The sequence below is a fragment of the Seriola dumerili genome, unplaced genomic scaffold, assembly GCF_002260705.1.
Source record: "Seriola dumerili isolate Sdu_G_001 unplaced genomic scaffold, Sdu_1.0 BDQW01000025.1, whole genome shotgun sequence".
Taxonomy (NCBI): domain Eukaryota; kingdom Metazoa; phylum Chordata; class Actinopteri; order Carangiformes; family Carangidae; genus Seriola; species Seriola dumerili.
Genome location: NW_019174280.1, coordinates 4,277,330 through 4,304,260, shown reverse-complemented (window position 1 = coordinate 4,304,260; position 26,931 = coordinate 4,277,330). Strand labels below are relative to the sequence as shown.

The window sequence follows — 26,931 nt, the reverse complement described above, 5'->3', positions numbered from 1 at the left end:
CACAATCACATTCTGAATACGAGACGTTTATTGAATCAAAATTGTAACGTTACACTGTCTTAAATCATTTCAACAAAGTACAAAAATCTTATCGACTATTTAAAAGAGAAAACATGGTTTGTTTGTTTTTTACTATGTCACAAATGTCACTTGAAGTCATTTTAAGCAACGCTGTGTATGAGACTGAGACTTGTTTACAGAAGCTGGCTGCCCCCCCCCCCCCCCCCCCTATCCTTTAGCCTTTATCCTGCGCACACACCCCCCTTTCCTCTCTAAAGCCAAAACACACAAATACTGGAACAACCTACAACCTATCACTGCCTCCACGCTTCAGATGTGAACCTCCCCCATCTTGTTCTCAGTTGGTACATTCTGAACAACCTTGTTCACCCCACCTTTGACCCCGTTTGCCCCCAACTTTTCGCCTTGCAGCTCCACCTCCAGGTTGGCACAGTTCTGGATGATCTCGGGCCGGCTTCTAAAAGCTTTCCTTTCCGAAAACGGAGGCGTCACCGGGGTCACGGTGTAGTCCTGCCTCCTCACCATGCACTCCTTCAACGCCTTCACGCACAGATAGAAGAGCTCAACCACGCTGAGCACAAGGGAGACGATCGCTGACACCAGCATGAACCAGATGATGACCGATTTCTCCGTGGGCCTGGAGATGTAGCAGTCCACCTGGTGAGGGCAGGGAAAGTGGACGCAGACATAGCGAGTCTGGAGGGTGAAACCGTAAAGTAAATACTGACCCACGATGAACAAAACCTCCAGGACTATCTTGGCCACAAGATGGAGGATATAACTACGAAGGAGGCGGCCGCGGATGCTGATTTTGCCACTGCTCTTGGTGTACTTGGGAACTTTGAAGGCCTTGCTGAGGAACAGACTGGTGTGGTCTTCCAGCTCCGCCTGCTTCCTCATCCTCTCCTTCACCTTGAGTTGGAACAAGAAGTCAGAGTTAGAAATTCTCAAGTAATCTGGAGAGAAGTTCCAAACAGTTTACAAAAATGTCTTAACCCTTATTCCATGTATTGCTACTGCGGCTCCCTCCTCAAAACTTCGATCCGACAGTGTAACTATTTGGCAATATTATAATATCGCTATTATTAATGAGTTAGTATAAGGCTCCTTTTACCAGTTATAAATACTAGTAAGTCATTGTAAGATTAATGAGTAGTAAGCATTAACTTGATCTTGCCAAATAGTGAGCCTGCATCAATGTATGAAATCTGTTATGACTTGTTTATAATTAGTTATTTATGATTGTTATTATTGTCTTAGTGTAAAGAGGCACCTACATTGGTAGACTACAATATATGGCTGAATAGCTGATGATAAGATGATTAAGCTGGAAGAGTAGTTTTCTGATACTGTTTTCTGCCACTGTCCTTGATAAGGAAACGATCTCTTAATCCCACTATGAATCTTGGGTACTGAAAAGCTATGTAACATTTTAAGCTGCATTCTTTAATCTTTTGCCACTAGGGGCCGGAAATACAACGATGAAAACTGACTGACGCACAGCTACCACATCTCAGGAAGCACATCTAGCATGCATTTGTGCGGCGTTCACCTACAGAAAGTAAATCAAATATTCACTTTCCTTTTAGGTTTGCCCTTGCTTCCGCTAACACCTGCGAAAAATATCTGTGTCTTTAGCTGCTAGATGCTCCGCAGTCTTCACCAGTGAATCCCTTCTGGTGAGGTGACAGGGAGCGTCATTTGGGTTTATCAGAACTTTCTTCGCAGGAAACAGCTACCTAAGTGGTTGTTGGGAGCGGCTCACTTAGACACAACCATACAAAATAGTGGTTTAATATAAGTTCAAATTTGATTGATGATTTATACAGTCTTTAAAAAGGCGTAGAGCATTATTTATCATATTTTAGTTCACCATTTTACATGGGGCTGAGGCAAACATCGAGGATGGGGGCAATGAGACAAACTAATATCAAGCAAAGCACAATATGGTATATATATATATATTATTTGTTATTATATATGGTAAGATCCTAACAGGATGTTTGGGAACCACCTGGCCTACGCCTTTGCCACTGTACAGGTATGGCATGCTTGACAAATCAAGCATTTACCCGTCACGCCATCGTACTACGCCCACTGCAGTGACACACCTTCTTCTCAATGTGGATCACATGAAGGACGTGGCCGAGGTAGAGCAGCTTGGGAGTCGTGACAGCAATGATCTGAAGAATCCAAAAGCGAACGTGAGAGATGGGGAAGACGAGGTCGTAGCAGACGTTCTCACAGCCGGGCTGCCGGGTGTTGCACACAAAGTCAGATTGCTCATCGCCCCACACCTAGATGAGATAAGAGGAAAGAGATGATAGAGGAGATGACTCAAGAAAGTTACAGGGTGTAGTGGGAATGGTGTTTACGACGTTGGTATGGATATCGTTTTGCAACATTCCCATTCCCTGTATATACTGTTTCAACTGTTTCAGCTGTTGTGCCCCTTTGATTCTAACACATTTCCCCTCTACTCCCCATCTGCCACTCATAATCTCCCTGGGAAGTGTGCCTTAATTAGTAAATATACTGTATTACCAGACCTTCTCAGCGCCGGCGCACAGGACCAGGATGCGGAAGACAAACAGCACAGTGAGCCACACCTTGCCGATCACTGTGGAGTGGCTCTGCACTTTGTCCAGCAGGCGGCCCAGCAGATCCCATTCGCCCATTTCAGCCGCCAGTTGTCCTGCTTTCTATTTGGGGAGGTGCGCATGATAAAATGAACCACAATGCAGCAAACCATAGTGCAGTCTGATGTACTAATCTCTGAAGGAGCACTTGCATTATTTAGGGAAGTATATATAGTACTATTGATTGACCAAAAGAGAACAGTAACACCTGTTGATTGTTATTCATCAGTCTTAGAAAGGGTGATACATAAGTTGTTTTGTAGTTGTAAAAGTCAGGACGGACAGACCTTCCCACGAGGCCAAACCTTTATCATTTTTCGCACTCTTGTGACTTTGCTGATAGAAGCCACGGCCGCTGATTTCAAGTCTCCAAAACATACTTATCTGCTGGAAACCGAGACCCTAACCTTGGTTAATACCAACCATTGCAAATCTTAATTCAAAGAATGTGAGACATTGAGCTCAACCACTTGCGCAAATACAGATTGACCTGCCTGAGAAGATAAGGCTGCCAAGTTTATACTGTCAACTTAGGTTTTAAATCAGTTATATGAAGTTCCCTTTTAGAATTTCTTTTACCTTCATTTTGTATTCACATTCACATTGTATCGTTTTGCTTGAATTTTATTTGATTATATAGTTTGACATCATATGGATCCAATCAAAGTTTTTATTTTTTTGTTTGTTTAAGAAACCATTGGACACTACTTATCCATATCCACATAGACATTATGCATTCACACTCATGTACTCAAGCACAAATGACATGTGCATTTATCTCCACTGAGTGCAGAGTGCAAAACTTAAGTTACATAACTTCCTATAACATAAACATATTCCAACACGGATCCATAAATGTTCCAGTCCATATACATTATCAACATCATTTACATTTTGTGACAAATTAAATTCTAATTATTAGAGAATTTTTTTTTTTTTTTTTTTTTAAATCAACTCACCATTTGAAAAATCCACGGAGAAAAAAAAGTGAAGGAAGAGAGCGATGCTTGCAGAGGATGATCAAAAGGCAAAAGTGAAGGAGGAGAGGAAGAGGCTGTCCTTTCTTGTCCTAATCTGGAAGGACACCATCCTAACCACAACAATGGACCTACAGTCCTAACACTGAACACTGAGAGGCTGGTAAAAGCAAAAGCTATCAAAAAAAAAAAAAAAATTAAAAATTGACTTTGAATGCAGACATTTAAAAAAAACCAATCTTGTTTTGTCCTGTTCCTTATATTTCATTTCTGTGGCATTGCCGCTTCATTGGACAGTGGACAGAGAACAGCAGCGAGAAGAGAGAAGAAGGCGACAGGGCAGATTTAAACCTCCACTTGCAGTTGCATGCACTGTTCACAACTGAGTCATCTACATTTCATATGTTGAAAAAAATGATAGTAAAATGAGTGGCGAAACAAATGCACACGCTTCTGCACATGAGAAGTTACTGGATAGTTTGTCGGGTTTGAAAAAGATGTGAATCAAATGCACTGTCACCAAAACACAACTCAACTAAACTCCTGTGGAAAAAAGTGTTGCAGCGCTGTCCTCCACCATCACCAACAACACCAAACTGGGGATTATTTTTCACTTTTATTTCTGCGTTACTGCACACCAAAGAAACTTTATTTACCCAAACAATCTCAACGAAAGGTCCATCAAGTAGCTGCTCTAGAGGTTTCTACAGTTTTTCGACATCATGCTATTGTAGAGGATTTTATATTAATCTGTTGTTTGCTTTTAATAAAACAATGTGTGCATTGTTGATGTAATCATAATCTGCTTATAACTAAGTGACTTTTTCATAAAACTTGCTGTGCAACGTTACAGAAAAACGGACTGAACTTATGATATTGTTTGAAGGCCACCTGGGGAAAAAACAACTCCTTATATGGTAAACATCCCGGAACAGAAGTAAGACAAAAAACGAGGAATAGAGTAGGGTATTGTCTCTCGTTGTGTGAATCTCTCACAGATCCACCGCCACGAGGGCTGTCCTGCGTAGGAGAGTCAGATAACACGAGGTGAAACAACACAGAGAACACGTGGAGGAGCAAAACAAAGAAGACAGCGGCATGGACCGATAAGAGAATCAACCCACATTGTATTATTTTTTTCTGTGTAAGAATATGAAAAGACTGGGTCAGGAAGAGGTAGGCAGTCAGACTTCATGAACTGGCGCAACTGCATGTTGTTGTCAGGGAGAGATAGTTTGGCCCAGAGCTCTGTAACGATCTCCTTTTTTCTAATGCTATATTGCTGTTAGCTTTAATAAATACTGGGATTTGAACTTTGAAAGAGTGTCCTGTTTCCTTCATCAAACCAACACGCGAGTTCAGGCGACGAACTCAACACTATTTAATTGAATATTTTCTTCAAGTTAAAGCGCGAGCAATATTTTGTGTTCACTTCATCAGATTCACTTGTCCACGTTAGTAAAGGAACTTGATGTTGGACTTTCCTTTAATCCTTTCACTTATTTGTATAATCCATAGCATTTATCAACGTTATCAACATCCCACAAACTGTGGAAAGGTGTTCCCAAGTATTTCAGGAAGGAAACCTCAGTGATGCTTTATAACATGCTGAATTTAAGTAAGCTTTTTGTTGTGTTTTCATTTTTTCATTGCTATTTTCTCTTAGTTTTTTTTTTTCTTTTAACAATTATTTCCTTGTGTTTTTATTTTATAGCCCCTCTACCTTTTTATTTGTATGTAAAGAAGCTATATGAATCTTAATTATGAAATGTTTCCACGTTTCCTTTATTTCACACTACTCACTACAGTGTATGTGGATGGGCTTTACCCACAGTATAGTCACAGCTTACGGTTTCGTGTTTAAATCCCATAGAAGCAGCCCATGTTTGCTCAGCAACACATGTTTACGGCAAACTGCTCCAAACGTGTGTTCATAGGGTTTACATACAGGCTCTGACCTGGCTGATCTAAGGGGGGGGTCATGGGACAAACTGTGGCAGCGGGCACGGTGTCTGGTCATGGATGTCAATGATTTACACCATCTCGATATTTTAAGAGAAAAACAGCATGTGTGGCCTTCAGCATGTAGATCAGAGTCAACATTTCTGAACACACGCTGGAAATCAAACGCTGACCAGTCAGATAAAAGGACTCAGATACTTTGACCATCATGAAAACTTACACGTAGTCACCATACATCAATTCACATAAAAGAACGGACAATAACATGGGAATGAAGGAAGAGTTTATTGGTCTAATTCTGTGCTATGATGGCATATATTTAGGTCAACACTTACAGCAATGCACAATAAGCACAATAAATATGAATCTGTTCCAATACTTCAGCAACATCTGCATATACTGAATGTGTTTCAAGTTAAGTTTCTCAACAAAACAAAAACATCACAACCTCACTCTTCAATGCATTTTATATTGACTACTGGAGACGCTTGACTCCTCTACTCTGAGCACATTCACCTAAAGTTGTCACTCTTCATTCAAGATTCAAGAATGTATAACACCCTGCAGGCACATCTTGGTTTTATCTGAACCTTTGATTTGATTAGACCAGGAAGCCAGGTAAGCTTAAGACATATTTACATTGGTAGAATGTATTCTGGTCTATACGTCAGGTCACAATCCAGAGAGAGTGTGTTAAAAATGTGTCATTTCCACTTTCAAAACTTGCAAAATTACACTCAAACCTGATTATAGTCTTTTCACAATATTAAGAATAAGAAATTAAATCTATTATATTACCTGTATGAACAGTCTGTCTCTGTAACATGATACTGGGTTTAGTTTTTGGGAACATAGTGCGTGCAGCGCGTCAGTGCTGGTAAAAGCAGTGCAACCCGGCAGAATGGGAAAGTCAATTTACACAGCTTAAACAACTTAGAAAAAACACAGTGAACATCAGAGCTTCTTTAAATGCATCCAAAACCCTTTTGGCTTGAATCAGATCCCCCAGGCTGCAGGTTAATAGCAGATAGAAAGAGTCCATGCCCCCGACTGTCATAATATATTGCCTAAATTCATATTTTATGTAAAATTTTTTACTCATCTGTTTGATTTTGCTTTATTATTGCCTTCTTCAGACTTTGTCTTTTTTATTTAACATTTGAGGTGAGGCCTTTGATATCAAATTCACTTCTATATTCTGTTTTTTCAATGTGCAACTTCCTTGAATACAAAAAAGAATTGTTCAAAATGTGAAATAAATCTCTTATCCAACAGTCCAGTGGGTTGAAACTTAATGGAGGCTCATGCTATAAAAGTCCAGGCACCGAACCAAATCATTTCAGAGTATTATGCTCCAATAATAATCATCTGGCACTGCTGGAAATCACGACGAGAAATAAATCAAAGTTCACAACCTCAACTCAAAGTCAAACTCAGTTTCAAACCTCATGTCTGTGCACTGTAAAGACATTTATTATCTGGTTTCTATAGTAAATTTAAGACTTTGTAAGATTGTAGGCCAGAACTAAAGTAATGTGTGTATATTCACTCATCATTTCCAAATCCCACCGCAGATTACCTAGAAACTGATACCAAATCGATGGGAGAGAATTCTGATAATTACAGTCCTCAAAAGTTATCAAATTGCCTCACTCTTTATTAATCTCAGAAGAAACTAAAATAAAACTCTACACAGGACTCCAGTAACAAGAAGATCAAGTTACCAGGTTAATACTTTGTGAGGAGAGGAGAAGTGAGCTCTTAGCTTGAGCTGATGAGCACGCGTGATCCGAGAACCCAGATCCACTCTGGAATACACCTCATCAATCCATACTGTGAAGAAAAACAACATAAACGTATTGCTGATGATAAAGATTTGTCATAAACTTTATCCTAATACAATCTGACAGCGTGACGCGGTTTGCACCGACCTGCAGTGTATGAGGCCAGTAGCCGGTGGTCCTATTAGAGACACCCAGGGTGGAGATTGCGTGGCGAGCGTAAACGTCTGGTTTTGGAACAAACCAGCCCTCTCTGGATGATGTTGATGAGGATGTTGATGGCTGTCGCTCGCTTGAGGCTATCTAGATACACATACACACACACACACACACACACACACACAAACACACACACACACACACACACACACACACACACACACAGCAGCTCTATATCAAGAACTGACACACATACAGTTACCAAAGTAACTGTATGTGTGTCAGTTCAAAGTGACTTCACCTATCACCTTATATTAATATATTTTATTTATGGAGTAAATTTAAAATGGATAGAATAAAAAATGAAGCTGAAGCTAAAAATGTTACAGTAAAGATAAGTTGGTAAAAAAGATTATAGATTGTTCATGTATGTAGAATAAAATCGTACAGACTAAAAGTAACACTTACTATTGAGCATCTATTAACTGAGATCTACCCCCTTCCATTAAGTTGAGTCTATCCCTTCTTCACACTGTCTGTGAGTTTACAGAGTTAACTGAATATTTAATTTAATTAAAAAACAAACAAATCTGTTCTCATATGGTCACAATACCATCAACACCACACTGATGTGCATATATACACAATACAAGAGTTTCTTAGTACTGTTATATTGCTGTTCTTTCTTTATGAATGGGGTTGGGTAAGAGTATTGAAAATAGAGAGTTATGTCAGTGAAACCAAAATGACTTTTTGAGAAATAAAAACATTTTTCTACACATTTTTTCATGCAGCAAAAAAAGCAAAAGTTCTCAAATGTTAAATGTTGTGGAAACCCAAACAGCTGTACAAACACTTTGTATAAATAAATGACATGATGATATGATGCTAGCTTTCAGTGCTGGACACATTTTGGTCAGAACCATAAGATGTAGTGAACTTTGACATCCAGCCACTCTTGTTAATGATGACATCAGGTATCTTACCTGGAAAGGAATCAGACTTTGAACAAAAATCCCTCTGCCACTGTACTCAAGGTGAAGGGCTCTTGAGAAATGATCCAGGTAGCCCTGAAATGTCAGGAGAAGAGAGATGCAGTTTGATGTTAGCCCAGATTTTAGTCTGAAAAGTCGTTCACTCAGCTTGTTTTGATGAGATACTTGAATAAATAGATCTTTTTAAGCCTTCATTGATAATGGTTATTTACAAAGGGCTCTTCATCCGGTAATAAATCAAAACATCTGCTGTGAAAAGGGTCAACAGAGGCTATGAGTATGTTTCTTGGTGTGTGTGTGTGTGTGTGTATGCATAAGAGGCTGTTATAAGCAGCGTTTTGTCTCACAGTCAAGGCCGTGAGTGTCACTCTTCCAGGCAGAGGTCTGCAGCAGGAACCCGATGATATATTAACCACAGCACCTCTGCTGCGATCCACCATCCCCGGCAGCACCAATCGAGCCATCAGAGTAGCGACCGCAACGTTCTTATTCACCAAGTCCAACAGGCTCTGCTCAGGCATTTCTATCAGGCTCTGGGGGGAACTCAGAGACTCATCCACACAGTTCACCACGAAGCCGATATCTTTACCCCTCATGGCTTCTTTGATGGCCTTGCTGGCTGCCTGGTCCAGAGAGAAATCAGCTAGGACAACAATAGTTTCCACTCCGTAGCTTTGGGAGAGGGATGCAGCGGTGTCTCTAACAGAAGTGTGTTCCTGAGTGACAAAGATAATGCTGATGCCATGCCTAGCCAGCTCCTCTGCATACGCTTTGGCCACAGGCTCTGACGCTCCTGACAGAAGAGGACAATATATATCAATGAAAGTTGTTTCAGGAAGAAGTGAGGATATAATATTACTGAGAGCTACTAAAGAGTAACATAAAAACATTAAAGCTGACTTTATTACTGAAAGCTGATTGGTTGATTGCCAAGAAATTAAACACCAAATTTGAGCAAATCATTGAAATATATTTTACCAGTAAAAAGAAAGAAAGTGAATTGTAAAACGAATATTTGGTTTGTTTGCAAAATTGCTGAAGTGAACCTGGTATTTTTTTCACAATTTTTTCAAATTTATAGACCAAATAAATAATGGATTAATCAAAACCATATTTGATTAATTTGAAGATCATTATTTATGAAGCTTGTTAGTTGGGCTCACTACATTATCAAGTCAATGTGATATCCAAATTTCAGTCAAAGAAATGTATTATATTTAGGGTTGCATTGCAACAAGGTAAATCCTTCCTGTGTGAGACTTTGGCCTTGGTAGCGCTACTTGTGGTGTGTTTTTGCACAACCTTGACATATTACACATTTTGTGAAAGCTCTTTAGTCTCCTGATTCAATCTGGGCATTTTAAGATCCATATCACTGCAACAGCTGTTGACACAGAACTGGTTCAGACTTGTGGCCATGTCTCCAAAGTGTTTTCCACACAAAAGGTCTTATATTCAGTTTTTATGCCAAAAAAAAAAAAATAAAAAAAAAATGGCCAGGCAAAAAAGCGAACAAAAAAAACCCTTACATTTCTACCATGTTTGTGAGTATGTAATTTTGGTTCAGTATTCTTTATACTCTTTCTGATCTTTAGATTGTAAAATTAAAAGAGTTATCTTTCAAAGGAGACCAGGTTTATGACTTTAATCAAAAGGGCTGAATAACAATAACATTTTTATTTTCGTTAGATTAATTTCAGGCTTGTGCACAAAAATTGGGATGTCTGATAACAGATTAATCTGTCAATTACTGTCTTGATTTATTTATTGATGGTCTATAAAGTTTCAGAAAATGGTAAAAAAAAAAAATGGTTCCATGGAATTTCGCTTTTTTTCTTGACTCATCCCTTCAGCTCTGAAAACAACAGCTGCCCTGGTTTTGTGTGATGCCCAAATCTCGCTGACAGAAATAAAATTACAACAATAAAATGAATGGAATGATCTGCCCTCTGTGACGCAGACCTACAGCATGATGCATTCTCATTGTTTCTGCTGCATCCTTACCATAAATGACAGCCCAGTCACCATATCTTTGGGTCAGCTTCTTACACGGGATAATTCTTGGCAGGAAATGCACCCTGACCAACGTGCAGCAGTCTCTCAGCAGCATCAGCGCCCTGCTGGCCGTATACAGCGCACCGACAAGGGCCAGGGTCTCAAAATAAGAATTGCATGACCGAGAAATTTCTCTGTACAAAAACTGAAAGCTGTCAACTGCCGCCATAGTTGACACTCCTGTGATGCGGTTGCTAGTTTGCTAGCTAAAGCGTGTTTAGTAGATTTAACGTAATGATTTCTGAAAGTAACGTTAACTAGTAGGTCAGACCTGTGAATAAAACATGCCGCCGTTCCTACATAGCAAATTTCTGATTAAAAAGGTGAGATTTGACAGATTTCTAAGCAGGCAAACCTGTCACCTGTAAAAGTAGCCGGTGAATGGAGCAAAACATTAAGTCATGTGACAAAGTACGTCACACAAGCTGCATTCATAAACCCATGAGAAAAATGGTCGCGAGTAAATCACACTTACGAGTCATGCTGTATATAAGTATTACACTGGTCATGGATGAACTCTGCTTTAAATTATCAACGTGGTTTTCAGTATCAGTCATATTCTTGTCATATTAAATCTTTGGTCATTCTCATCGTGTACATCTTACACGTAAAACCCAAATTTCCAACGCTCTGTAAGCCGGCATGTACTTTCTTTTGACATCCCACAATGCATAGCAGTTAACGCTAAGTTGTCGTTTCCATAGAGACGTAGCTGTCGGTAGCAGGATGCTACCTGGATGAAAAGCCTTTAATAGTCCAAAAACAAGGTGACAAGCTGATTTACAACATTCTGCATGTTGTATCTTTCTGTTTAGGTGGTTGGTTTGTGCTGCCGGGAGGTGTTTGGTTTTCGCTCGACTGCGATGTAAGCTAAATTTCGGCAGCTTTGCAGTAGTTAGCTAGCTGTGCTACAATGGTGCATTTAGCCGCGTCAGGCTAACCACAGAGAGTTAGTTTTGTCTCCAGAGTAAAAACGTAAAATATCACACAGGCCTCTTGAATGTGTTGAAGTAATTCAAGTGGAAACAACTGTGATTATTATTAGACTTAAAATACATTACTGTCACAAATGTGTAAAATTAAACACCACCTTTCTTACCATAGCCACTAGATTCCTATTTGTCACACCTGTAGGTGATTAACATGATTGGCAGGTTAAAAAGACTCCTTTATAGCACATGGATGAAGATATAGCTGAAACGTCTGACTCCCCTGGGTTGAATATAAGAACAAACCGGTATATATATAAAATTAAAAGATATATTTGGATATGTATATTTGCTGAACTTTGACTGAGGTTATGCACCCAACTCTCATTTTGTCTTTGGTTGAGTGCAATGTTTATTTTCTTCTATCTATTTGCAAAGAAAAAACAAATGATCATCTCATAAGCTGCTCCATATAATATATAATTTAATTATTTTTTGCATTGTACTTTGTTAATCTTCAGATGGCTTTAAAGACAAACTCAAGTAACACATCCTCCTTCCTGTACTTCAGTTATCTGTGACCTGCACTACACAGGGAATTGCCCCCTCACCTGCCTAGGAACCCAGATACCCTATTCTGTTCCATCTTAAGGGCCAGCTGTAGAGATGTCTCAGCTGACAGCTGAAGATGAGGTGGAGTTGCAGTCCCTGCTCAAGCAGCTACTGAGAAACATCAACGACAGGATCTCTGGCGCACCATCAACTGAATGTGCTGAAGAGATCCTTCTTCACCTGGAGGAGACTGACAAGGATTTTCACAAGTAAGGCCATCAGACTCAGATAGTATGGCATTAACTTTAAAGGTCTGGTTTAAGAGGAATTTAGACTTTCTTCTATCTCTGTTGGTTGAGACGTTGTTCAAATATATACAGTAAGTCTGATTCTGTCATTTCTCTCCTTTCAGTTATGAGTTTGTCAAGTACCTCCGTCAGTATGTGGAAAGCTCTCTGGGGACTGTGGTGGAGGAGGAAACCAAGATCCTGACCAGAGGAGATGGACAACACTCAGTTGGCTCAGGTCATGATACCCTGATCCATGCTGTCACCCGAAGGACCAGAGACTCAGCTGAGTGAGTGTAGCACAGAAAAGTCTTTGAGCTTCGTTAGCAATGTTTTCTCCAAATCTTCATGAAAATATTTTTTTTACTAAAAATGCAATGAAATCAGAATTCCTAATATAAAACTCTGCAGGATTTCTCAGCTCCACTGTTTTCTATGCTAGTTGCATGTGCAGCTGCAACATATTCTGTAATAAGAAACTAGCCAATACCATCCACTGCCTTTGACTTAACTTTACCTGTTGGTTGAGGGACAGCTATTTATACACAGAAAATCTCCTTGATATGTACAATATAGTTCTCATTTTGTGTCCATGTTGGCAAACTGCTAAGCCCCCAAGTTAAAAGTACAAACTCTCAGTGTATGTTGACTTGTTAATTTTTTAACAGGAATGGGTTCAGCAGGATTATTCTAAAACAAGATGACATTAATAATACACTAATATTTTTTTTTTTGTCTGTGACAGGTACCAGCAGATGATGCAGACCTTGAAAAACACCATGATCATGGTTGTGGAGTCTTTAATCAACAAATTTGAGGAGGACCAGATGAGGAAGGAGGAGATGCACAGAGAGAAGCAGCACAGTCAGTCAAACAGCCAGTACACAGACAACTGCTCCGACAGCGACTCGAGCTTTAATCAGGTCAGAGACACATTTTATTTGTTTATTGCCTCTTAAATTTCATTGATTACTCATATAAAAGGTCAGTATAGTATCTCTACTGTATCCTAGAATGCAGGAGAAAGTTTACAGTAGATCCACTCAGTGACCTCTGAAATTGCTTGTGTCCTCCTATAAACAATAGAGCTCTTTTGAATTTAGGTTTATGGTGGATCATATTTATTTTTGTTGCCTCTCCCTTTTCAGAGTTACGCATTCATCAGACAAGAACAGCTACAAGTCTTGGCTGAAAAACTTGACTCCAGCAGACCCAAAGAGGTACAACATAGAACGGCTCACTTCCAAATGAAAAGTTATGATTTGTACATTGCTGTTTCATGCTTTCTGTCAGTACACTGAAAAGTCACGTGTAGCATGTTGGCATAGATCAGGGTCGCAGGATAAATCTGAGGGGTCGTGAGATGACTTACAGGATAGGAACCAGAAAAAAAACCTAATTTTAACCACACAAAATGATTTGTATTCTATGTGATTTTCCTCTTATCTTTTCCATTTTTCTGATGATACTTAACCTTTTCAGGCCTAAAAATAAAACAAAGAAAATATCATTCTTTGTTTGACCACTAGACATTAGCCTGATAATCAGACTGAATTTCCATTTTGTTTTACTTCATTTATTCAGCCCAACCTTGTGACCTTGCCCTTACCAGTCAGTAGTGAGTAACTTATCTAGTCTGTCATTTTTAAGTTGACGTAGAAGGGTAACTTACTGTCTTTCACAAAGATCAAAGAAATATTAAGATTTCTGTAAGTGCAGAAAAAACTTGCAAAAACCTGCACATCTGTGTCTGTCTCATGCATGCTTGTTGTCATTTTTGACATTTTTTCTGTCAATATTTTTTACAGATGTATCTAGGTAGCCAGCTAACTATGAAGAGGACAGCACTACCATTCTTGACCCTGCCTATAAAACTCTTAGTTGATTGTTTCAGGTGAAAATAGCTGTCAGGACACATCCACCAGACCTAACTGAAGTGCTGAACAAATCTACCATGTGGAAAGATTCAAAACTACGAAACAAGCCTAATTGGACATCCAACCAATGATGAGGGGTTGCAAGCAGCCATTGCCTTGGTTAAAAGGGTCATAGGCTATAAAGGTTTGGAAATGCTGTTTTAGATGTTAATGTGCTGAACAGGAGAAGTGTTGTTACTGTGTGTAGGTGCGTTGGGAGGCTCTGCAGGTCCTCTGCTGTGCCCCTCCGTCTGACGTGCTGAGCTGTGAGAGCTGGAGCAGCCTGCGCAGGAAGCTCTGTGCAGCTCTGACCGAGCCCGACCCAGACATCAGTGTGAGTCCTGAGCAGCCTCATACACTCAATACACGAGCAATCAGTGTCCTGCAAACTCACATTGTAGTCACTCATAAATGAATCAATCATAATCCTGTAATTTCTATGAAGATTTTCAGGCTTTTATAATTGCTGATAACAACCAAAAACGAATTTATGTTCAGTTGTTCAAAATGCAATCTGCCACACCTGCTTAATTGAGAAGAAAACAAGATAACCCAAATGATTGAGAGATAATTGGTAACAAACATGACCTCTGTCTCTGAATAGAGGCTGCAAATCTTTATTGTGATAATCTTGTTTCATTTCTTCTCATTTTTTTATAATCTGACATTTATGTCTCATTGATTTTATGATTGTGTGTATTCTCCTAACTTATGGCCTCCCCCCTCACCTCCCTCAGGATAATGTGCTGCTGTTCTTTGCTAAAAGCTTCTCCTCCTCTCCTATGAATGTGACACGAGAGATCTACACCAGCTTGGGTAGGCCACTCTGAATAGACATTACTGGGTTTTAATATGCATGGGCAGCAGCGTTATGTTGGAATTGAACAAAGCAAAGTATTTTTTATTTATTTAAGATTTTTCCAGTCCCAAAATGAGAAAAATTACTGCTTGTGCTCAAGGAAACTGTCATGTTCATGTAATCAATACTTGGTTAGACAAGTATTCAATAAAGCATATCGCTTACAGTTAGATAGAAATGATACATTTAATCATAACTGTGCACAGGATGTTGGAGAAGACAGAGATCATCCTGACCTGTAGATTCTTGAGGGCCAGAGGAAGCAAATTTATCTTTCAAGTTTGGCTAGGGAGAGCAGACACAGGTACTCTATTGTACCAGTGTGGAGGTGGAAACTTTACTGATAGGGATGAGCAGCTCAGATAATTAGGTGTTTTCCTAGCAACTGCTATAGTGGTCAGTCAGTAATATTTTAGATTTAGACCAGTCAGACAGCCCTGTGTGTGATTGTTGACCAATCAGTGATAATGCATTCTTCTAGGAAGAGCATAGAGTGAGAGGGTTAAAAAAAACATGTCAGAGAAGAGATTCTGGTTCTGCAGATCCTCTGCACATCAGATTCGTACTTTGTACTCCCTGTTATTAATAAAAATTGTGCGATTCATTATTAACTTTCCTGTCCTCCTTTGTCTTTGAATCGACTCCTATGAACCCAGAAGTGAATGTTTGATAAAAATCTGTTGAAAAATTGAAAAAGACAGAAGGAAATCCACAACAGTAGTAACTGGAGTATTTTCAGTTATCTAGCCAGGCAGACACAGTTCTCCTGTGTCTGAAGTTCCACTTCTCAGGTTTCTGCTTCCACCGCAGTACAGTGGAGATGACTCCACAGAAAGAACTTACTGACAGTAGAAATCATTGGAATTATTGTTTACTGAATCAATAATTCAAAGGCTTCAATGTTGACAGTTTCTGTAGGGTCTGTCTAGTTTTACAATTAAGGTTTAAGGAAGAATATGTGCACTGTAAAATTATTGTTTATGCTGCTTTTTATTTGTGTATATATATATTTTCTTTGTAATAAGTATATTTGACCATTTTCAGCTAAAAGTGTGGAGTCAAGTTTTCTGTCTCACAAGCTGAGCTTCCCAACGGGTTCAGCTACCATCGACATTAACAGACCTGAGATCATTCGTCTGCTCAAACAGGTACAGTATCTTGTCTCTTACAACATGCAAAACATCATCATCAATCACCATGCAAACACATTAAAGCTTTTTCTCTCTGTCTTGTTTCAGATTCGATTGATGAATGACTTTCAAAAGGAGGTGACAACATTTTGGATCCGTCACCCAGAGAAGTAAGTAGTTGTGCCCAGAATGAATCCACAGTTGACAGTTTTCTCTCCACTTGTTTGGCCCGTCATCATTCACTTACTATCTCAGATGCCACTGATTGAATTATGACAAAATGTGATTCAACATAAAAATGCTGCAGTTTAGAGCAATGTGGGATTTGGTGCACATATTTTGGCCTCCATTCTCTACAAATTTGCCTTTTAAATATACAGTATTCTGAAACATGATTTATTCTGGTCCAAATGTAGCCTACTTATCTTTTAGGTCTAGAATGATGATACCTGTTCACTATATTTGTTTTTACCTTGCTTTTAGGTATATGGAGGAAGTTATAGAGAGCACCTTCTCCCTATTGTCCTTCCATCATGAACATGGCTCAACCTCTCCTGGCATAGAGAAAGCCCTGGAACCAATTCACTTACTGGCCTTACTGGATATTAAAGCTACCTGGTTTAAAAAGTGGATGGTGTGTATTTCAGCTTAACAGGTGTTTTTGATTTGGTGCACAATTCATTTTTGCCCACACTATTGTTTTTATGTATTTCTTAATAAGGTGTTTATCTCTTTCTCTCTTGTTCATATTGCAATCTGTATTTTCTTTTCATCTTTTCTCTGTGTTGATCTATTTACCTCTCCATATCTCAGCATGGCTACTACAGTCGGACTGTGGTTCTTAGACTCCTGGAGAGAAAATACAAGTCTCTGGTGAGTGATTCACATAATAATCAATATCTCTCACTAACTCATTTTATACTTCTGAGAAGTGTGGCTCTGGAAAAAAAAACCCCAACAAATGCTCATCATGAGTATTTTCAGTAAGGCATTCAAACCTGCGTCCCCATGTAGGAACCAGAACCTACGGCATTGTGTATCTTAAAAAGATAGAACTGTGCACAAACAAGGGAAAGGTGGGAAACTGGAGCAAATGTATTAATGCTTGCAGGGAAGTTACTGTTTGAGGTGCATGATAATTTCTTTCCAGCTGGAAATGTTCTTCCTTTCTGCATTTTCTGGTTTTGTCCTTGGGCCTCAAAGAGAAGCTGAACTTGCTCTTCTTGTTCCTGCCTTTATTGTACCAGGGTACCAGAATAAAAACAGACGTTGAGGAGGGATGGTATTGTGCAAAAGACCTGCTGCATTTAACTCATACACAAATACATAATTCACATTGACTTGTGCTCATTGTGCAAGTCGGTGTAGGAGTCTTTGAGACAAAGGGGCACAAAAGTCGGCTAAGTAGTTTGGCATTTAAGAATTGATTGTATAATCCTAGACCTCCCTCTCAACTCTGCATCTGACTTTAGAGAGGATTACTTTGGAATCACCCCTGAAACTTTCTCTAAAGTAATCTTAAAACTCTTGATTAAGAGACTCAATAGGAGGAGGTTGCATTGACTTTCTGACTAAGTTCCCTAGTAAGCCTGTTGTTTCTGGCCTGTTCACAGCAGCATCTAAATTTGGCTCGACAGAATAGGAGCTGTAACTTCAGTCAACTGATCAAATATTTGCAGCAACCACAGCAATATGCATTATTTTAATTCCTTTCTTTATTTGTTTTTTTTTTAGATTGTTGCAGCTCTTCAGCAGTGTATCCATTACAGTGAATCCTGTGAACGCTTCACGAGTGAGACCACTGATCTCCAGTCAGTGGAGCAGCGGAACAGTGGTAAGTAAAACATTCCATAAACACATGATTTCCCTTAACAGGTTCATGAACTCTATCAAGTGCATCTGAACACCAATCTTCACCCTGAGTCACTGTGTGTGGTAAACATCAGCACTTTTGCAGTAATGCTGAAACACACCAAAAAATAATAGTCAGGCTGAACAACTGTGAAAGCCTAATGAGAAAGTAATGCTTCATTTGAGGCCTGTGGGTGTTAAATGTATTGGACCTAGACTTTGCCGTCATCATTTATTCAGTTTCTGTAAAGTGCACACGTTGCTCCCACAGTTATAAAACAGTGCAGATAAAAACATTAGAGAGAAGAAACAAAAAACAAAGCAGACAGGAAAAACTGTTTAGAAAAATGGAGAGAAATTAAAAATGTACACTCAATGGAAGGTAGATAAAGGTAAATTAGATAAGACAGAGGCATTTATACAAGCATAATAAGCCAATATTACAAAAAATGAGAATAATACAATTTAGGGCACTGTTTGGCTCAAAATATACATCATATAGTTAAGGTGCACAGACTAGATAAAGTTAGGATTGGGTTCAGTTAGCTGGTTCTGTTTTGAATCAAGTTCCTAGATGGAAAAGTCCCTGGATTCTCTTTGTTTTGATGGTAATGACTCTCTTATCTAACCTTTTATTGCTCCTTGATCTTTTTTTATCAACAAAGAGCAATGCTTAGACTGCAGGATTCTCATGTTATCATTTCAGTAGGGTGTTAATAAGGTGTAAAAGTCACTTTACAGCTAATATTTCAAAGTGTCAAATACATATTTAATCAATATTTCATATCTTCTGCTGCTCATCTCATTTTTAGGTTGTAGCTGCAGGTCGTCAACATTAGTTAGGCCACAACTCTAAACAATTTCTGTCTCCTCAGCCAGCAAAAGGTGATTATACTGAACATGTTGAAGTTATAGTTATAAGTTCAGTTACTTTCAAACAATGAAATTAAATCCAAAACGAACATGTAGACATGCAGATGACGTCTTACAGATTTAAGTTTCACATATTTTTTACAAAGGTTTGGAAACAGGAAAGAGTTGGTGGTGGTAATGCACAAAGAAGTGCAGCAGAAGAAGATGAATGGAAGCTAGCACACATGGACGTAAACAGTGCAGGATTTAAAATATTGGATTTGCAAATGTTTTATGAGGAAGGAAATGTGTTCAACACCTGTTTGATCTCAATGATGCACAAAATGCATTTTGGTGAGTAACACTGAAAGTACACTAAAATTTAGTTTAGAAGAAGATTTGGCAGGTGTAATAAAATACTATTGAACTCCGGTCCTAGGAAGAGTACATTTGCTGAAGAAGACAGTGAGATGTTGCTGAATGGGAAAAGCTAGTAAATGGACCTTTTTGAGTTTAAGAATATTTTGCTGTGCTACTGTTCCCAAGGTCAATAATGAACCTCCATGCCAGTACTGCCTCACTCCACTGACAATGGAATACTGTATGTCATTACTGAATTCACTGTAATACCTTGTAACAATTGGTGCTTGAGCTTCTCAAAATTTAGACCACATTTCCCATAAATCCCTCTACTTTCTCTCCGAGATGGTTTGTTTGTTTACAGTATTTAATCTAGTTTAGCACAATTAACATTCAGTGTAATAACAAACAAGTGCGACACATCCTGTTGCACATTTAAGTGTGAAAATTCATTAAATGAGAGTGAATACAGAGGTCGATGGGGTGTGAGGGAATGTCGGTCTCAGTGTGTTATCTCCTGTAAGCCAGCTGGCTCCTTGAGACTCGACATTTTGACTTTGTCTTGGATGAGCAGAGATACACCCCCTGCCCCCCACCCCACCCCAACCCTCACCCCCCACTCATACACTCCCCTCAAAAGAGTTTTTTTTTAGCAGTGCTTCTTGTTGGTTTTCTGTACCCTAGAGTCACTGCAAGGTTGCCACCTACTTTTTTCTTTACTTGTCAATCTCATTCTGTTACAGAAGCTGTCTGTGCACCATAACATCACAACAAGAGCATTCACTGTAGTTTTATGGGTAGTAGTTGACATTTTAGAATATCAAAAAATAATTTTCACAAACTCACACTTACCTGTGCTTTATCATTTTATATTTTTCTCTTGAATGTTTTGTGCATGCCAACTGATTCTTAACACATTAACCTTTCAATTTATGTTTGAAAACTTTGACAAAATCCGTTTGCAATTAGATACTACGATGCTTTCCTCCCTCTGTTTTTTCTCAGCTCTGCTCATTCTTGCATCTTCGAACAATATCAACAATATTTGGGCAACATGGAAACTGGAAAGAAGTCTAGACAGTTCAAATTTAAAATTTTTATTTTCTGTTTCTATTTTCAGTTTTAGTCCAAAGGAGTGTTTATTCAGGAAAGGAGCTTGAATATTGCGTCTTTGTCCACTCCCTGTGTGTCCTGGGGAAACTCCTCATCTACACCAATGGAAGAAAACTCTTTCCCATCAAAGTGAGGAAGCGCAAAGGTGCAAAACTATTTCTTTAAACACTTTTCAACATCTGTCACTACATGTGTGGTATATCATTCAGTTTTTACTCCACTAAAAGAAGTATAAAGTTTGACTGTAGCTGATACTCTATATTGTCACTCGCTGTCAAAGACATTCACTAGTGAATTAAATGAATGACTTGCAGTTAAAAGGATGAATAGATGTCTTGATAGTTCAAGGTTGCTGATTTTACAATAAAATAGTTCCTCCAGTCTTTACAGCAGACAATCTCATGTAGGAATGTGTCTGATTAGCTTGCACATGATGCCACTCCCTCCAGTTCTCCTGTGCAGTGATTTCATCCGCTTCACCCAATCTTAATCAGTGATAAAATTACGTAACATTATTGATGCATTGTCAGACCTTTAAGAGAGACTCATTGTCTGCTGTTGCTGCACTTAACCTTCTTTAATTAGCCATTATTCACTGTCCTTCCATGTACGTCTGGAGACAATAAAATCACTGAGGTTGGAATATTTTATGTCCATCATAAGGCCACTCTTAAGGTGGAGTCTCACTGATGAGTCTCACCACACCTTGAAGTCAGTTTCTCTCCACTATGTGTCATAGTATGTATCACTTCCTGAACCAGTTTCCGTTGCAGTTTCAAGTTGTCAGCACATATTATGTTATATGTTATATAAGTTTTTTCCCTCTATTTTAATAATTTTTTTTGCTTCTTCTCAGGCCTTATTTCACATTTTTTCCACTGTGACAATTAATGTTTGTTTAAAATTTTATCATTTTACCGTCATTGAGTAACTGCTCTCTCATAGACTTACACAGAGCTGTTAAAAGAAATTAAAATGTGATTGTTTGTGGTCACATTTTCTTTTACATTTGGAGCACCATTTGCATACAACATCAAGGATTTTAGTAACTTCACTCAGTTCAAAAAGTTCAGACATTACTATTTGTTTTCAGTAATGTCACAGCCTGTGCTGTTTGAAGAATAAACAGATGTTGACAATTCATTGACTGTGCTTAGCATCAAGTACATTTACATCATATGATGTAGTATGGGCTATGGAAGTAAGCTGCATTCATCATTTCTTTTTCTGAATCATCGATTCATGATTTAGGATATAAAATGTCAGAAGATAGTGAAAAATGCTCATCACAGTTTCCTCGAGCCTGAAGAAATAAATTGTCTGTTACTAAAACCTGTCCCAGAAATATAGTGTAATTGGGATTGTTCTTGGGAATTACACACCAAGATGACCCTCTTCTCCCAGGCTACCAAAACTTAAATTTCCTTATAATTAGTAACCACTACTTTTAGTGTTCCTGTCTCGTCACTGAATCACCAGAATCATTTACTTGTCATATCTGTGTTTCAGAGCCAGTAAGTCTGATGGACCTGGTTGTCATCCTGATTTACATCATGTACCAACACCCCAATCCTCCACACAGTGATGCGTCACACACAGGTGCGTCCCATACGCTCACACACAGACATAAACAATGACAATGGTTTTCGGCGTCTTTCCAGACCTTGAATCTGGAACCAGGGACTGAGGGAACATGGTGACCCTCCCTGTGAGGTGTAACAGCATTCCTCAGACCATATCTTTTATCTCTTAACCTTGTACTGAGTCATGCAGTACTATGGTTGTCTCCTGGAAGACCTTGTTTTATTGCCCCATTCATTCTCATGAATTACACTGCAGCAACTTTGCTGCCAGTGATCAATAGTGTTCCCTACCTTGACTTTGTCAGAGGATCATCTCCTTTGGCTGCTGCAGCGAGTCATGCTGAGCAAGTCATAGATTTATATTAATATTTTACCTGTAGTCTGATGAAGATCACACGTAGCACCCGGGAGATTTTATTCTGAGCAGTATTATGATACTGCAGAACAAAGTCAGTGGTAGAGGCAAAAGTCATGTATGTATGAGTTTTATTTTTGACAAGAGACAAGATATTTGAATTTCAAGCTCAGCTGGGCAATGTTATCAAACAAACACAAAAATGATTATGCAGACTTTTGTAATGTCCTAGCAATAGTATTGATCTTAGAAAATATCCTCTTTTTTCCCCAAAGTTTAACTTCAGTTCAATGATGATAAATGTATCCAAAATGTTTTTAGGGTTTAAGTATTAAAATATTAAGTAACTGTGTCTTGTCTACATTTGGTCTCAAGACTATGATTCGCAACTGAATGTTTTTATTTGCTTTGTAAAGTGTCCTTGGGTGTCTTTAAGGGCGCTTATATTTATAAATAAAATGTATTATTATTATATTTATCATTTACATAGATCAACAGTGTAAATCATGTAAATGTACATCTGCACTCCACATAAAGCCTGCAAAAATTGAAATAACTTCAAATACATAGATCCAGTCAAGAAAAACCAGAAGCATCCAGCAGCTCTGCTAAAAGCCACTTTGACCAGACTAGATTTCCAGGATCCTGACAGACAGGGAACAAGCAGGACGATGTATTTACTGTCAGTCTTAAAGTATATGAATATTATTGAATAAATACACATACATGCCATTCAGTTGGAAAAGGGTCATAATTTGTTTTTGTGTTCAGACTCCTTGTCACCCAGCAGTCTTGTGATGGAGGTGCTGTGGATGCTGTGTGAGAGGACAGAGTGTGCTGCAGAATGCCTTTACCAGACTGCTGTCATAGAGACGCTACTGACTCCTGTTATAGCGCTGCTCAATGGACAGCAGGTCAAACACACACACACACACACACACACACACACACACACACACACACACACACACACACACACACACACACACACACACACACAAACACGTATATAAGCAGGTAAACTACATCACCCTTCTTTATCATTTTTTTACTTTCACTTAATTATTCATTTTCACTGTTCAAGAAAACATTAATGTATTATGTATGTACAGTATATTGCAGTACACCCTTTATATCACAGATATGTTGGTATGGGAGTGCACCACAAAGCCTTATACAATTATCAACCCAAGGATATGATTATTGGGAGTTTCAGTTGTGACTTTTGTAATTGTCTAAATTCTATTTCAGGGACATTTTCTACCTGCTAGATTAAAATTCTGGGGAAGACAATGGTCAGATCTAAAGATGTCTGACTGTGACTCAAAATAACCATTACCTCAGAGTTTTTAACCTTGATTCCACCACCATATGTGTTTGTTACAGTCATGTTAGGACAGTTATTGGCCAGCCTCTCACAAACTATTTGCAATTGTGAAACCATTGGTTATAAAAATTTTCTCAGTTTTCTCAGTTCCTATCATTGTCAAAGTTAATGATGTCATTTCAACCTTCAATATCCGTTCATCCCCCCTGAGAATCCACTTGTCTCTGAAGATGTCTGGTAATTTTGTCTGTTTACTCTTCTCGGTTTGCAGGCCAAATTAAAGTCTCCCGCAGCAACACTGACTCTCATTGCTGACGTTCTGGCTCGCATCGCAAACACTGACAGAGGATTAGCTCTCTTCTTATATGAGAAGAATCTCCTTGTGGCCCACAGTGAGAGGTGAGACAGTGTGATTGAATGGCGATTAAATACACAGTGTCATTTTGTATTTTTGATAGTAATGAATAAATTACATTTCCCTGACTGAGCCAGAAGACTTCAATAGAGCTTTAAGTTTGCATAACCAATCCTTCTGGTTCTGCACAGAGAGCAGATTAGACCCGAGGATGTTGCTGGTTTGTCAGTCAGTGCGATTATATCTTTGATCAACTCCAGTGTAGCTACAGCAAAAACTCAAAGAAGTATGTTTTCTTAAAGTTATTAAGGGTCACTCAGTGTCTCTAGGTTAGTTTGGTATTCTGTTTTAATTGGCTGACCATGATGTTGACCTCAGTGTGTTCAGTCTGTCCATCAGCCTGTTGTTGTGAATTAGCAATAATACTTTCTCCAAGGCTACTGCAAGATTTGAACATTAAACTTAGTTTTGCCTAATGCACTTCAGAGTGTCAATCAATTTTGTATGTATGCAACCTCCTCCAATAATGTTGTGCTAATGAATACACTAGGGATCCCAATCACTGTGTTTTTTGTTACTGAAGGAATTAAGTTATGGAGTCCAGACTGTTAAATTCAAAATCACAGAAAAATTGAATAAAAATGCTGCTCTAGAGTATCGAGTATAGGAGGGAAGGACTTAAGTACACCATAATTCCTCAGATGTAGACATTGAAAGTCACAGATTGAGATCAAGACAGAACTTGATACACCTTGCACATTGCAAAATTTTGTAGCACAAAAACTCTTATTACATATACTAAAATCTTTCACTTTGTCCATTATCTCTCTCCTCTGCAGAACCTCTGCTGGTCTCATAGTTGTACAGTTTACCCTGAGGCTGCTGGATAAGGAGCTGTCATCACTAAGTGAATCTGACACGTCCCGTACATTATGTGGAGCTTTTATCTTTGTCTGTAGACAGATATACAACACCTGTGAGGGTTTACAGGTCCTCCAACCCTATGGTCTGCACAAGGCTATAGCTGCTGCATGGAAAAAGGTACGAGCATCTGTCGATGTAACGTGTCAGAATGAGGACACAGTCTATGACTAGCATCTGTACTATTGTGTGAGATGTGCACAAAAAAACACTGCTTAATATATGGGAAGTTCTTTGCTCTTGTTCTTTGTTTCATAAATTGCACCCAGGAATTTGCTTAGCTGACTCAAAACAGTTTAAAATTATTTGAAACATCAAAAACAACAAATATGTCAAAAACCAAATCATTAAACCCATTGGAAAACAATTTAGCATTATAATATTGGTAGAGCTGTTTTGAATTGGTTGTTTATTACAGGCAGACTGTGTAAATTCAGAGAGTTAACACTTCATATCTGAATCCTTTTTTTCCTACAATATCTAATGGAGGGTGGTCTCCATCTAATGATTAGTTTCACTGGGTAGAATACTCCTGTCATGTTTCATTTGCATGATGAATGCAGTGCTCTCTCTTTATTCATTCACCACAGCAAAGAAGAGCACCACAATTTCTTGCAAATGGGGGATTTAACCAACCATTGTAATCTGCTTCCTTTAGTTTAGAATACTGCTTCTGTCATAACAAAGCATCAGAATCAGAATATCTTTAGTAGTGCCGTCTGAACTGGAAAAACAAAACTGAAAAAACAAACTGAAAACAAAAACCAAAACCAAAATCAACTCCAAGCCAGTACTGGTACAGCACAGTTTCAGAGGAAACATACAGAAGACCTGTGGTGACACTGCTTCTACTAAGTCGGAGACATCATTAATGTCTCAGTGGTAGATTTTTCTCAGTTTATTAAGCAGTCCTACCACACATTTCACCTCATTGTTTTCCAAAACACCCATGTCAAAAATTAACTTGTTGGCATCGGTCTACATTTTCCCACTCACTTCCCTCTGACTCTACCCAATCTGCGTTAAATATTAATCATCAGCCTGCACGTACTGCACAGACACAGTGGACAACATGTACTGTATCTGATCCAAGCAGACATATATACTACAACCCTGACCTCAGGTAAACAGACACCAACACGGCCCTTAATGTTTGTGGAAGGCACAGTCAGGAAGGATGTGATTCTAATTAGTTCACAGTAGGGAAAACACAGTTACCAGTTTGATTGTCTAGAATGATTTCCACTGTTGTCAAATGGTGTTTAGATGGTTTATTAAATATTCTTAGTATTAATACACAGTCTGTGTATTATTAGTCTGCTAGAGTAATGGAGACTAATTCAGTCTGCCTTAGTAGTTTTGTAATTGTTAAAGATGCACCAAGCTCTAACATACTGTATGGTATAAATGTCAAACCCCAGCAGCGGGGTCTTCACTATTTATTGCGTTTTCATCAATTATAGATATTAACAATATCAAGACAAAACATAAAGGCTAATTGTAGACCAACAGTACAGCAATTTACAGAGTACAGTGAAAGTCACACTAAGGGAACAGAAATGTTAAACAACTGGTTTTCATAATTTTCTATGTACCCTCAGAAATAGTCCAATATGAATCTGTATATTAATTTAATTTTGGCAACTGCTTTAAGTCTGTCACTGTTCTAGCAGCCTGATGTGAATAATTGAGCTCACACTTATTCACATGGATGGATAAATAAGTAATACTTTAACTCATATTTTTTTACTTCCTTATTTCTAGACTAGTTCCTTGTCAGAGAGAGTACCTACTCCGGTACCCGGGGCCACTGCTGGAGCATCCACCCAGGAACTGCAGAACATGTGAGGCCACACACACACACACACACACACACACACACACACACACACACACACACACACACACACACACACACACACACACACACACAGACAGAGGGTGTGTTCTAT

General features: G+C 38.7%; 3 protein-coding genes across 3 annotated transcripts in view; 1 reads left to right on the top strand and 2 right to left on the bottom strand.

Moving 5' to 3' along the window:
* Positions 1-284: 284 nt before the first annotated feature.
* On the bottom strand, positions 285-2,779 carry LOC111238735 (gap junction Cx32.7 protein-like). Its single transcript, XM_022768401.1, has 3 exons — positions 2,571-2,779; positions 2,133-2,318; positions 285-933 (listed from the first exon to the last, which is right to left on the bottom strand). Exons 1-3 carry the CDS (start codon positions 2,697-2,699, stop codon positions 331-333), a joined length of 918 nt encoding a protein of 305 aa, XP_022624122.1. The 5' UTR covers positions 2,700-2,779; the 3' UTR covers positions 285-330.
* Positions 2,780-5,865: 3,086 nt separating this feature from the next.
* LOC111239648 (inactive hydroxysteroid dehydrogenase-like protein 1) lies at positions 5,866-10,976 on the bottom strand. The gene is made up of 5 exons (XM_022769540.1): positions 10,539-10,976; positions 8,882-9,327; positions 8,526-8,609; positions 7,531-7,683; positions 5,866-7,432 (listed from the first exon to the last, which is right to left on the bottom strand). The coding sequence occupies exons 1-5, from the start codon at positions 10,756-10,758 to the stop codon at positions 7,361-7,363; spliced, it is 975 nt and encodes a 324-aa protein (XP_022625261.1). The 5' UTR covers positions 10,759-10,976; the 3' UTR covers positions 5,866-7,360.
* Positions 10,977-12,184: 1,208 nt separating this feature from the next.
* tbc1d32 (TBC1 domain family member 32) overlaps positions 12,185-26,931 on the top strand; it is a 74,028-nt gene continuing 59,281 nt past the window's right edge. The window contains exons 1-18 of the mRNA XM_022770350.1: positions 12,185-12,339; positions 12,483-12,647; positions 13,103-13,280; positions 13,506-13,577; positions 14,482-14,607; positions 15,011-15,089; positions 16,177-16,280; positions 16,371-16,432; positions 16,746-16,896; positions 17,076-17,135; positions 17,997-18,077; positions 18,621-18,654; positions 20,452-20,583; positions 21,948-22,037; positions 23,148-23,290; positions 23,975-24,102; positions 24,898-25,099; positions 26,744-26,823. Coding sequence (XP_022626071.1) covers positions 12,185-12,339; positions 12,483-12,647; positions 13,103-13,280; positions 13,506-13,577; positions 14,482-14,607; positions 15,011-15,089; positions 16,177-16,280; positions 16,371-16,432; positions 16,746-16,896; positions 17,076-17,135; positions 17,997-18,077; positions 18,621-18,654; positions 20,452-20,583; positions 21,948-22,037; positions 23,148-23,290; positions 23,975-24,102; positions 24,898-25,099; positions 26,744-26,823 — 2,042 coding nt within the window. The remainder of the gene's footprint in view (positions 12,340-12,482; positions 12,648-13,102; positions 13,281-13,505; positions 13,578-14,481; positions 14,608-15,010; positions 15,090-16,176; positions 16,281-16,370; positions 16,433-16,745; positions 16,897-17,075; positions 17,136-17,996; positions 18,078-18,620; positions 18,655-20,451; positions 20,584-21,947; positions 22,038-23,147; positions 23,291-23,974; positions 24,103-24,897; positions 25,100-26,743; positions 26,824-26,931) is intronic.

Bases quoted from the DNA above. Each gene is read 5' to 3' on its own strand.
- LOC111238735 (XM_022768401.1), bottom strand. From the start codon at position 2,699: ATGGGCGAATGGGATCTGCTGGGCCGCCTGCTGGACAAAGTGCAGAGC. The intron at 2,319-2,570 runs GTCTGGTAATAC...TATCTCATCTAG, and splicing joins TGTGCGCCGGCGCTGAGAAG to GTGTGGGGCGATGAGCAATC. The intron at 934-2,132 runs GTGTGTCACTGC...TTCCAACTCAAG, and splicing joins TGATCCACATTGAGAAGAAG to GTGAAGGAGAGGATGAGGAA.
- LOC111239648 (XM_022769540.1), bottom strand. From the start codon at position 10,758: ATGGCGGCAGTTGACAGCTTTCAGTTTTTGTACAGAGAAATTTCTCGG. The intron at 8,610-8,881 runs GTGAGACAAAAC...CTGACATTTCAG, and splicing joins TGACACTCACGGCCTTGACT to GGCTACCTGGATCATTTCTC. The intron at 7,433-7,530 runs GTCGGTGCAAAC...TTTTCTTCACAG, and splicing joins ACTGGCCTCATACACTGCAG to TATGGATTGATGAGGTGTAT.